Source organism: Tachyglossus aculeatus, chromosome 18 (genome assembly GCF_015852505.1).
Source record: "Tachyglossus aculeatus isolate mTacAcu1 chromosome 18, mTacAcu1.pri, whole genome shotgun sequence".
Classification (NCBI taxonomy): domain Eukaryota; kingdom Metazoa; phylum Chordata; class Mammalia; order Monotremata; family Tachyglossidae; genus Tachyglossus; species Tachyglossus aculeatus.
The window spans coordinates 36,112,973-36,125,561 of NC_052083.1; the positions used below are offsets into that span (position 1 = coordinate 36,112,973).

The window sequence follows — 12,589 nt, forward strand, 5'->3', positions numbered from 1 at the left end:
CTCTTAATCTAAGGTTGCAACACGAAATAGGTTACAACACGAAATAGTGCTGTGCAGTATTTTTTCCTAAAATGAGAAATTCAAGAAAGTCGGGGGGTGGGGGTGGGGGGAAGAATGTGCTTTTTTAACAGGTTTTTCCCCCCATATACTTACAGTTTGAATAATGAGGGAAATAAATCTCTGAAAACTGTTCCTCTTTTCCCACAATTATTTAATTTGGCTCTGAGCCCCAGGTATCTTTGTTTTTCATTTTTTCCCCAGACAGATGTAAGTTTTGAAAGTAGATGGAAACCCAGAATATCAGAATACTGAATTCCCAACTTTGACAAATACTAGTTACAGCAAAGTTTCCTGAGGAAAGTGAAAACCAGCAAGTGGCAGTATATAGGTGGCCTTCAGTAAATGTTTAACTTGCCCAGTAGCAAGAACTAATAATAATTTAAAAATGATGATGGCAATGTGGTGTCCGTCCAAGGGAAAAGAAAAGTAGAGGGCCATTCTAAAGCCTGGGACATTGATGAAAGGATGGACAGTTAAATAGAATATAATGGACAAAATGCCATCATTTCAGGGCAGAACTGTGCTAGGTGAGTACTTATACACTTACACTCCTGGTGCTCAGTTTTCTAATACACAAAGGACATTGCCCAGGGGTTTGGTAGTGTGAAATTGACAGCTTAATGCATTTTAGAACAATCAAGTAAAAAGCAGTTCCTCCAAGTTTTCTTTTGGTGTGTTTATTCTGAAATTGTTTGGACTAGAGAGGTTCATTAAGTTCAATCCTCAAAAGAATTTTTTCAGTGCCAGTTGTGTTCAGAGCACTGTACTAGTTACTTGAGAGAAGAGTGGAATTTCTATACATGATTCCTGCTCTCAAAGAGTTACAAGCTAGCAAATTGTAGTTCTATTTAAAATGGGCAGCATTTAGCAGCTAAGCGTTTTTGTTTGTAGTTAGATGTCAAAGGCCTTTCTCTCTGTGCCTCAATTTCCCCCAACTATAATTTAAGGAGAAGAATCTTACCTGCCCTGACTTCCTAAATCACGGGAGTTTTTGGAGGATAAAATACAATAGATAATAATAATAATGATGGTATTTGTTAAGCGCTTACTATGTGTCAAGCACTGTTCTAAGCACTGGATGTGAAAGTGGTTTGAGTTATAAAGAAGACAGGTTCTCTCTGAATTTAAAGTATAGCACTAATAAACTGAGGGATTCCTCAAGAGCTAAGCTCACGAGTGAATAAAGTAATATTTACTACATATACATATATATATCAAATATAGCTTTTGGATTAAGGAATGAGTGAGCTGGTCATTGAGCAGGGATAGGAAGATGAATTATTACCTTGCAATCCTGGGAAATTTTATGGAGAAGGTGGGATTTTGTAGTCCTTTGAAGAAGGAGATAGAAAGGACTTTATGTACATTAGTATTATTCTTATCAGTAATAAGAACAATGATAGTGATGTGTGGTATTTGTTAATTGCATGCTATGTGCCAAGCACTGTTCTAAGCACTGGGACATGCAAGAAAATCAGGGCCACGTGGAGGTCACAGTCTAAGTAGGAGGGGGAATAAGTATTGAATCCCCATTTTACAGATGAGGGAATGGAGGCACAGAGAAGTTAGGTGACTTGCCTAAGGTCACACAGCAGGCTTGTGAGAGAGCTGGAATTAGAACCCAAGTCCTCTAACTCCCAGGCCCGTGCTGTTTCAACTAGGCCATGGGAGAAGAGTTATAATAATAATAATAATGGCATTTATTAAGCGCTTACTATGTGCAGAGCACTGTTCTAAGCGCTGGATGGTTTGTAAGCGCTTACTATGTGCCAAGCACTGTTCTAAACGCTGGGGTAGATACAAGGGAATCAGATTGTCCCACGTGGGGCTCACAGTCTTAATCCCCATTTTACAGATGAGGGAACTGAGGCACAGAGAAGTTAAGAGACTTGCCCAAGGTCACACAGCAGACAAGTGGCGGAGATGGGATTAGAACCTTTGACCTCTGACACCCAAACCCGGGCTTTTTCCACTGAGCCATGCTGCTTCTCAAGTTATTCTTGATGTAGGGTGCCTGAAATTTGGGAGTTGCTGAGCTGGATGAAGGAAATAATGAGAATGTCTATACTGATCAAGCATATGTTGACAGTTTCCAGAAGTAGCCAGATGCAAAGTTTTGTGGAAGAGGCAAAGAGCTTGGTGTATTTGCGGAGGATGAAAAGGGAGTCCCTTTTTGTGGGAGGATCTGAAGATAGAGATAATTTATCTGATCACTGTTTTCCTTAGGCAATAGCCCTAACGTGCTAAGTCCCTTTTTCAAATGCCGTCGAGTCATTTCCAACGCACAGCGACTCCGTGGATGCACCCACTTCAGAACATCCCATCTTCTGTCGTAAGGTTGTTCTGATATCATCATCATCATCATCAATCGTATTTATTGAGTGCTTACTGTGTGCAAAGCACTGTACTAAGCGCTTGGGAAGTACAAGTTGGCAACATATAGAGACAGTCCCTACCCAACAGTGGGCTGACAGTCTAAAAGGGGGGGACAGAGAACAAAACCAAACATACTAACAAAATAAAATAAATAGATATGCGTATCTGTAGAAGTTTTTTGGTCAAGATACAGAAGTGGTTTACGTTACCTTCTGCACAGTAAAAAGTTGAGTCTCTGCCGTTGTCTATGATCAACGTTTTGATTACCTGATCATCCACCTTTGACTCTTTCCCATGCTGCTGCTGCCCAGCACAGGTCAATCAACTCTGACGCTTCGGCTTAGACCGTTCCATTTTGAGTAGCCCTATTTGGCATAGCTCTAACCTTCCTCCGCATACACAACTCTCCTGCCACCATAAAGCATCGATTCATTCATTCAATCGTATTTATTGAGCGCTTACTGTGTGCAGAGCACTGTACTAAGCGCTTGGAGAGGGTAAGTCCCTTACGACCCTCAGAATGATTTCTGGAGTGCCTAAAGTGTACTAGGTACTTGGAATATTCAAAGAGAAAATTTCTCAGAGATATTTTCATGACTATCTAGCTCATTATTCTTTCTGTGGACCCTTGGGCAGATAAAGAAGAGGAGCAAGTTGTATTATCTCCCTTGTAAAAAAAAAAAGGGGGGGGGGGGACTGAGGCACCTAGGCCTTGCATTACCCGGCATCATCAAGCAAGTTTATGATAAATTTGGGACTAGAATTAGAGCCAGCAGTTCTTACTGGCATCCTCCTTTTTAATCTCTAGTTAAACTTTTACAAAGACTTGTGAAAAATCAGGCCTCAAATGCATAACTATTAGCAGTAGCCTCCTTGCTATCAATGTAAATACAATCCACTGAATCATATTGAAGCAGTTTAAGGGACTTTTCATTTTCAGTAATGGAGAATTGTAAAGCAATTTCACTACATTTTTAATTAAAGAAGGGCTAACTGGCTTCCATAATGCAGTAATGACACTAAGTGTCAGCTAATTCACAAGATTGTTTCCTTTGAAGCCATTAAATTAGACATTGTTCCTTGTTCTAGGAAAAATGTCAAGTTAAAACATTGGATTTGGAAACAAAAGATTGCGCAAACTAGGTTCGCGTGACAGTTTTCTGTCTTTTGCAGAGCCTAAAATGTGAGTGTGATTTGAAGACAGACTGCAAATGCGGTTTGAAGTTAATTCCACGTGTTTAAGAATAGAAGAGTTTGTGAGCTTCTGAGTGAAATCAGTATTTGGATTATGAAATTTAGATGTTAAGAGATTTTTGTTTCCCTCTTAAATGTGAGTCATGGTTTGTGCTGCCTGTTTTTGCAGTGGAACCACATTTCTGAATTTGAATAAGCATTCTACCTTAGCCTAGGGAGGGACTAAGTTTCAGGCTGGTCCAGGTGGAAGGGCAGATTTGTGTTTCAGAGATTTCCATCAGTCACTTGAGAATTTTTCTTGTCTCCCGAAAGTTCGGTCTGAGAGGCAAGGAACAACTCTGAAAAACGATTTTAAAGAAATTTGGGAATTAGAGAACAGCGATGAGGTTTGTAGAGGCAGTGCACAGAAGGCAGTAAAGTGCATTTATTATGAATACTTAAGCTAGGGATTGTTGTGGTTTTGAAGTTCAGCTGGCTTAGGGAGGAAAAAAAAAGCAAAAGTCGGCTAGGTGACTGATCATCCTGCGGGTCAACGCTGACTCTTCTGTTCCTTCTCACTGGGAGTTTGTTGGTAGAATCCAGGCAGTTTTTTCCATGGCTGACGTAGCAATAGGAGGGAGGTTGGCTGGGAGAATCAAACTCACTGGAAGTGAGCTGGCAGCCTGTGACTTAACCTCACATGGAAATAAAGTTCCTGGGGAATTGTAACGGGTTTTCTTGCATGACATTTCTAGAAATTCTTTGATAGGAACATATACCCTATGTGTGGTAAATAGAGGATTGTTGTTATTCCCAAATGCTCTTATTTCTCTCCGTTTGAGGTGGTTCCAACATGTTTCAATACTCAAAGTGTTGTTTGTTTGTTTTTTAGGTTATATAGGAAAGCAAATATGTGAAGATGGGACTCTTGGTTTTCGTGCGTAATCTGCTGCTAGCCCTCTGCCTCTTCCTGGTGCTGGGATTTCTCTATTATTCAGCCTGGAAGCTGCACTTACTCAGATGGGAGGACTCTAGTAAGTATAGTAATTCTTGCCTAAGTGCTTATTGAAGCCTAGTAGGTTATTACTTGGGTATTTTTTTTAGCCTTTTTTAGTCTGCGGAGATGGGAATAAACTTGAACAAGTGCTGGATCTCAGGGCTCGAATTTGCTCCTCACTTTCCTTGAAGCCTCAGATTGAAAATTGTGTATTTTGGTCCAGCTAAGTCATAGATTCCAAGTAGTTGTTTGGCTTTTAAGTTCAAAGAAGCCCCCCACAACTGAGTAATTTAAAGTACTGTGAGTCTAGAAAAATATTTGGAGGTGCCTAAAAACCTTTTCCTTTCTGTGTTTTTACTTTTCCCTCAGAGTGATTATTGTCTCCGTGTCTCTGCTTTGTTTTTTGATTGGGGCAGGTTATGTCATTTGTAGTTTTATGATTTGGAACAGTAAATGCTAAGGTATTTAAATGCTTTGGATGCTAAGGCATGTTAATTCTTTTACTTCCTTTGCAGTTGGTAATTTCTCAGCTAATGTGGTCTTCTCTTTAGAATTAGCAGTTTTTCCCATTATGCCTGTCATTTAGCCTGTTCTCATCTGGTTAATACAGTGTTTTCCCTTCGCATCTTTTTCAAATATGGTATAAGCAGTTAGTCCCGGATGCCTAATGAAATATCACATGCCCCCGAACTATTTTTCACTCCCAATGCTGGAGTTGCCAGACTTCCCATTTATAAGTTATTGGACTCCCCCTGCCCCGTGCCCACTTTTTTAAAGGGTTCTTGTTAAGTGCTTGTTATGTGCCTCAATGTGCTAAAGTGGGGTAGATTCAGGATAATCAGTATGGGCACAATCTCTGTCCCACATGAGGCTCACAGTTCCTTGCCGTGCCCCATTTTTCTGGAAAGGTCTGGTGGGAGTGGGATGTGTTGAATGTCCCACCCTTAACAACACAAGCCCCATCTCTTGGTAGAGGCAAAGAGCAGGCAAAGCCAGGAGGGAGCTTCAAAACCGAAATCTGGCAACCCGACATGTGGCCTGTGAAGGTGGTGTTTCTGTTCTGCATGCTTTCCATTGGCTGTTTTTCACAGTGTTATCCCTGTCATAAATTACTCAGAAAACTGAATAGATGGAGGTCTCACTGTGAGTAAAACAGGCACCATGCATGGAGACAAAACCAAGTTTCCCCGGTTCAACTGAACTGGATCCCAGAACGTCCAGGGGCCGCTCAGCAAAATGAGTCCATTCCTGATCCCCCATATCTTGGAGGGATCAAATCACTAAGCGGACACTTTGGCTCCTTGGAGAGGCACTTCTGGAGCCTCACTAGGATCCTGGAGTATCAGCGGGGTTATTTCTATGGGGACGATTATCTCTAGGGAAGAAGAGGCCGGGAATCCATCAAGATCCAGATTCTCACTCTCCCAGCTATGAACTTCTCGTGGTGGGGAGGGTAGTGGAGCAAGGACCCAGGTCCACTAATGTTTGCCAGTGGCACTCTGCAGAGTTAGGACAGAGAAGTCATGGTTCCCCCCCTTAAGCAGCTGACAGCTTAATGTCCTGTTGACTCGGTGTTGCAACGTTTTTCCCAGGCCTGTGCCAACATTTGTGCATTCACTTCTTTGTTCCTGCTCATCTTTCTGAATGAGTATGCGAACGTCTACCTGCCTGAAGCTGCTCGAGGAAGGTGGCTAGTGCTTGGAAACAAAGTTTAGTCAAACCTGCAAGCAAATGGGCTATGAGGCCAAAACTTCTCCAAGCCAACTAGGTCAACTTCAACCCTGTTCAGATGAGAGGAGGGTGGGGCATATTACAAATTATAAATTAGTCATATTAACATCTGTCTCCCCCTCTAGACTGCAAGTTTGTGATGGGCAGGGAACGTGTCTGCTAATTCTACTGAATTATACTCTCCAAGTGCTTAGTACAGTGCTCAATAAATACAGTTGATTTATTTAGTGGCCCCTTTAAATGAGTCTTAGAGAATCTTTAAGCTATGTAAAAAAGAGGGGTTTTTGTGTGTTATTTTAAATGTGAGACCCTCCAGGAGTCTATAACCTTTAGCAGGATGGTGGTTGGAATTGGCACTGTCTGTTGGCTCTGGAAAGTATTGGCAGACTGGTTGGTGGAGGAAACCAGAAGCACAAGCGTTATTGTTACTGGCTGGAGACCCGGTAACTGCTGGTAACTTAAAAAAAATGATTCATGGTTACGTACCTAGTGAGTCCGCATATAACCTAAATGTTTCAACCAGTTTCAAATATGATCTTGCACACAGTGTTAAACACTTCATTTCCTAGTTCTCAATGGGTGCCTCAGATGATCGTTAGTCTATTAAAGGCAATGTTAAAAGGCATCACTGCCTGCATTGTGTTTTAAGGGTTGAGTGTTCCCCATAGACTCATTTGTACAACAATTTCCAGTGTAGAAGCAAACATGAACAAGGAGGATGTGTATGAGAATTTTGGAGTTTGAGCGTCCTTAGTCTCAGGTGAACAGCCTGGGGAGGGTCCATTCATTCATTCATTCAGTCAGTTAGTCACATTTATTGAGTGCTTACTGTGAGCATAGCACTGTACTAAATTCTTGGGAGAGTACAAGATAACCAAAACCAGACTGATTGCCTGCCCAAATCAGTTTACAGACTAGAGGGTTCATTTCAGCAGGGAAGTTTTGGATGCCCTTTAAAAATATCAGGCTGGGTCATAAGAGTAAGTGTTATTAAGGGCTTTGGACTATAATCTCTCTTAAATATTTCCTCTCCGAGGATTGATTCAGTCAGCTGCTGGGCCCCTCACCTCTCCGTTAATGTCACAAACAAGCTTGATCTTATTTCATTTGGCTTTTGATTTGTCTACCATTAGAAACCGGAGTCTTCTGATCTGGGTTGGTGAGTTAGGTAAAGTCAGAGAGAAAGGTCTAATGCTGTGCTTTGAAATAAATTTATCTGTGGCAAAAACTTGTTTCCCTGGAGACCGTGATGAGACTACAGAGAGGTATTTGCTGAAATGTCGGAGCACGATGTGGTGGGAATCCGAACAAACTCTGTGTTGCTTTCCTTTTGTTCGTTCTTGGCTGCGCTTCCGACTGCATGGTGAACTGCTTCACCTGGAACAAGCTTGCTTTGAAAAATCCAGGTCCCCCCCCCCACACCCAAGTCCCTTAACCAACCTTTTACTGTTCATGCCTTTTTTCTACCTCTCTTGGCATTCTTAAGCTTGAAATCTTCCTGTGCTGAGAAGCAGTTTTGCAGGCAGTGTCAGTTTATGGTTGTGCATTTTGGAAATGTGCGCATTTCCTGACTACGTTGATCTGGTAAACTTGTTGTTGCTCTGCCAAGCGTAACGCTAAGGTTTCTAGCAGACCGCAGGCAAGGGTGAGATTTCTGGAGGCCTGCTCTCATCTTTCTGGTCGTGGAGCTGGGATTCCACAGATTTGTGCCCAAAGGCTAGAAATGGGTGTAGCTATCCCTCCCGCCCCCCTAAAGCTGGGCCAATATTGCAGGAGGCAGCTCTTTCTCCCCCAGCTCTTGAATCTTCCCGTATACAATTTCCCCCCCGTTACATCCTTTAGGAGGCTAATCTCCTTAGGACAGCTCTACAGCATGACTTCTAGACTCCACCTATCTATCTGCAGCAAGAGCCCTGCAGTGCTGTCAATAACTGAGATGACTTTGTGAAAGGAGCTAGCAGCTGGCCCCTTCATTATTTCACCTGACTCTGATGGCTTCGTGTTACAGCTACATAGCTTTTTCTTCTATTGTTTGGCGTTCATCTTTTTATTTAATTTTTATTACTTAGAGAAGGTGGATCCTTTCTAGAAGGGAATAGAATTATTTTTCTGTGTAGGGAAAAGCCTTTAAAAATTCAGATATCGAAGATACTAAATGTAATTGCTCCTTTGTAGCCTTCCCTATTTGCCAGAAGGGTGTTATCTGGAGACATCATAAAATATACATTACTGATCTGAGAGCTATTACAAGCCAGGGACAGGACACCAATCAAGCTTGTGAGGTTGCAAGCTGCAGATCTGATGTCCTCTGGGCTTAAGGTGCCAATTACATTGCAGTCTACAAGTTCCATAGAAGGGAAGGTTGGTTTTTAATTTGTCATCTGTTTTCAAACCTCAGACTATTTTTATGGTATTTACTAAGTGCTTACATTGTGTCAAACACTGTTGTGAGCTCTGGGGTAGATACAAGTTAATTAGGTTAGACGCAGTCCCTGTCCTGCATGGGACTCCCAGTCTACTAGGAGGGGGAACAGGAGAGCTGAGGCAGAGATGTTAAGTGACTTGCCCAGGGTCACACAGCAAGCACTGGGCAAAGCCGGAATAAGAACCCAGGTCTTCTGATTCCCAGGCCCGTGCTCTTTCCACTAGCCCAGGCTGCTTCTCTTATAACATAAATGAATAGTGATTAGATTTTTTAAATGCCTTCCAGATCTAGACTGCTCGTTTAGTAAATTCAAGAAGGACAGTTTTGTATTTTGGTTTTTCTTTGTTGTAATTGGAAGCTGTTCTTGAAGAAACAGTCTTCCCACATTCTGTCTGTTTATCCTAGACCTGGCATGTCAAATTCTAATATGCCCGAGCCAATTTTCTCCCCTGGAAAATACTGTCAGGCCAGAGTGGAGGAAGCTGGGAGGGCAGGGTGCTGGTAATGTTTTGTTCTTGGTGGATCTGGTACCCACAGATGAATATTTAGATGCTTTAGCCTTTTGGTCGATCAATCAATCATCGATATTTCCTGAGCAGCTACTATTCATTCATTCATTCAGTCATATTTATTGAGCGCTTACTGTGTGCAGAGCACTGTGCTAAGCATTTGGGAAGTACAAGTTGGCAACATATAGAGACGGTCCCTACCCAACAACGGGCTCACAGTCTAGAAGGGGGAGACAGACAACAGAGCAAAACATATTAACAAAATAAAATAAATAGAATAAATATGTTCAAATAAAATAAATAAATAGAGTAATAAATACGTGCAAACATATATACATATATACAGGTGAGTATATATGTATACTCATATATACCTACTATGTGCCGAGTACTGTGCCAAGCACACAGGATGTATACTAGAAACATATGACACCTGTTCAGCCCTTGGGGTTTACAGTCTAAAGGGGAAAAAACAGCCTGTCTCTTCATCTTCTGTGCATAAGGCAAGAGCACGGGCTTGAGAGTCAGAGGTCATGGGTTCTAATCCGCCTCCGCCACTTTGCTGTGTGACCTTGGGCAAGTCACTTCACTTCTCTGTGTGTCAGTTATCTCATCTGTAAAATGGGGATTGAGACTGTGAGCCCCACGTGGGACAACCTGACTACCTTGTATTTACCCCAGTACTTAGAACAGTGCTTGGCACATAGCGCTTAACAAATACCACGATGATGATGATGATGATGATAATTATAAGGGAGGGGACAGACCCCAACCTGAAGCAAGTATGTACAGGATGCTAAAAAAATTCCTCCATAGACTGACTGATTCCCTGCTCACCCTCTCTGCACAAACTCATCCTCTACAAATCTCTCATGGACTCACCCAGTTCTCACACTGCTGCTTCTACCCCCACTCCAGGCTCCTAATTTCACACTAATTCCTCTCCCCCTCATTTCCCTCCTCCCTGACCAATTCTTAGACAGTCTGTACATTCACTCCTTACCCACACCCCCACATCACCCCTCCCACTAACCGTCCTCCGCCTCTCCCACCACATCCCTCAGAAACTTGGCTCTAATGACTGGAGGGATGAATGCAAAATGGTTTTGTCTTCTAAACCCAATCTCTCCCTCTTCTTTCTTCCCCCATGAGAGATTTTCCATGTAGCAGCCATCCCTGGCAATTGGCAAATTGTTGCCAATTTGTACTTCCCAAGCACTTAGTACAGTGATTGGCACATAGCGCTTAACAAATACCATGATGATGATGATGATTATAAGGGAGGGGACCGACCCCAGCCTGAAGCAAATATGTACAGGATGCTAAAAAAATTCCTCCATAGACTGACTGATTCCCTGCTCACCCTCTCTGCACAAACTCATCCTCTACAAATCTCTCATGAACTCACCCAGTTCTCACACTGCTGCTTCTACCCCCACTCCAGGCTCCTAATTTCACACTAATTCCTCTCCCCCTCATTTCCCTCCTCCCTGACCAATTCTTAGACAGTCCGTACATTCACTCCTTACCCACACCCCCACATCATATGATTGATGATGATGATGATCCCCAACACTCAAATTCAGCAGGCTGTGGTCTTAGCAGAAACTCAGCAAGGTTTGTTTGCTATCTAGGGGAGACCCAGGTTTTATCTTGCTTCCCGTGGCTTCAGTAATTCTTCTCCCCAGACTCTTGGCTAACTTTCCTGGAGCTTCAGTTGGTTATCAGAAGCTTTGCTGGAGGCAGGGTGGTAAATATCAGGACTTTCACTTGGCAAAGGGTAAGTTCTTTGTTTCTCTGTATTCACCTCATTATTTCCCTGTATAATAATAATAATAATGGCATTTATTAAGCGCTTACTATGTGCAAAGCACTGTTCTAAACGCTGTGGAAGTTACAAGATGATCAGGTTGTCCCACAGGGGGCTCACAGTCTTAATCCCCATTTTACAGATGTGGTAACTGAGGCACAGAGAAGTTAAGTGACTTGCCCAGAGTATATGAAACACACATGCACACACACACAAACCATCCACAACTCACCCACCTTCCTTTTTTATGCTATTTGTTAAGCACTTACTAAGTGTCAGGTACTGTACTAAGCAGTGGGATAGATACAAGCTAATCAGGTTGGGCATTGTCCATGTCCTACATGGGGCTCATCATAATTTTACAGATGAGGTAACCGAGGCACAGTGACTTGCCCAAGCAGACAAGTGACAGAGCTGGGATTATAACCTTCATTCTGATGCCCAAGCCTGTGCTCTGCCCACTAGGCTATGCTGCTTCCTTTCCCATCCCATTTCTTCTCCTGCAGTTCCCCCTTACCCCGATCCCTTCCAGTCTTCTGGTTCAATTGAGATCAGCAACAGCCAGAGATAGAATAACACAAAAGATCCCCTCCTCTGTCAGCAGTGACAGATGCTTCCCCAGGAATGACATCTCCTAAAGTGAAGATTCAAAAATGAAATCCATGTGTTGGAAGATGGTGTACATGCACCATGTAATTGTTGCCCAGGGCCAGAAATACCATCATCAATCGTATTTATTGAGCGCTTACTGTGTGCAGAGCACTGTACTAAGCGCTTGGGAAGTACAAGTTTGCAACATATAGAGACAGTCCCTACCCAACAGAAAGTAGTTGTGTCCTTCCATCTTCCTGGGCCAAGAGCTCCTCTCCCCCTCGTCCCCTTCTCCATCCCCCCATCTTACCTCTTTCCCTTCCCCACAGCACCTGTATATATGTATATATGCTTGTATATTTATTACTCTATTTATTTATTTTACTTGTACATATCTATTCCATTTATTTTATTTTGTTAGTATTTTTGGTTTTGTTCTCTCTCTCCCCCTTTTAGACTGTGAGCCCACTGTTGGGTAGGGACTGTCTCTATATGTTGCCAACTTGTACTTCCCAAGCGCTTAGTACAGTGCTCTGCACACAGTAAGCGTTCAATAAATACGATTGATTGGGCCCTTACTCAGTACAGTATATAGATTCTCAGGTATGGCTGGCAATGTTGCCATAGGAGCTGACATTTCTTTATACAGAGCTCCAAGAACTCCTTTTCAGAAGCCCGAAAAATTTTCTAAGGTTAATTTGGTGATGGGAACGTGTGGGCGAAGGAGAACTGGGAAGTAGATCTGAAGGCAGGTGACCCAATTTTTCATATTTCTGAAACAATGCATTTAGTGTATTTCCAGGAGAGGGAGACAGTTGAACAGTGATCCCTGCCGAAATACAAATGAATGCTTAGGAATTTTTCACATACACTTTCGCTTGGGTAAAATGACTTGTTAGGCACAACTCTGTTGATTC

The 12,589-nt window shown here is 42.5% G+C and overlaps 1 protein-coding gene across 5 annotated transcripts in view; it reads left to right on the forward strand.

The window, feature by feature from the left end:
• Positions 1-12,589, forward strand: part of ST3GAL3 (ST3 beta-galactoside alpha-2,3-sialyltransferase 3) — a 237,255-nt gene that overhangs the window by 26,084 nt on the left and 198,582 nt on the right. For all 5 annotated transcript variants that reach the window (XM_038760591.1, XM_038760590.1, XM_038760589.1 and 2 more), the window contains exon 2: positions 4,502-4,643. In XM_038760591.1, coding sequence (XP_038616519.1) covers positions 4,529-4,643 — 115 coding nt within the window. In that variant the 5' untranslated portion in view covers positions 4,502-4,528. The remainder of the gene's footprint in view (positions 1-4,501; positions 4,644-12,589) is intronic.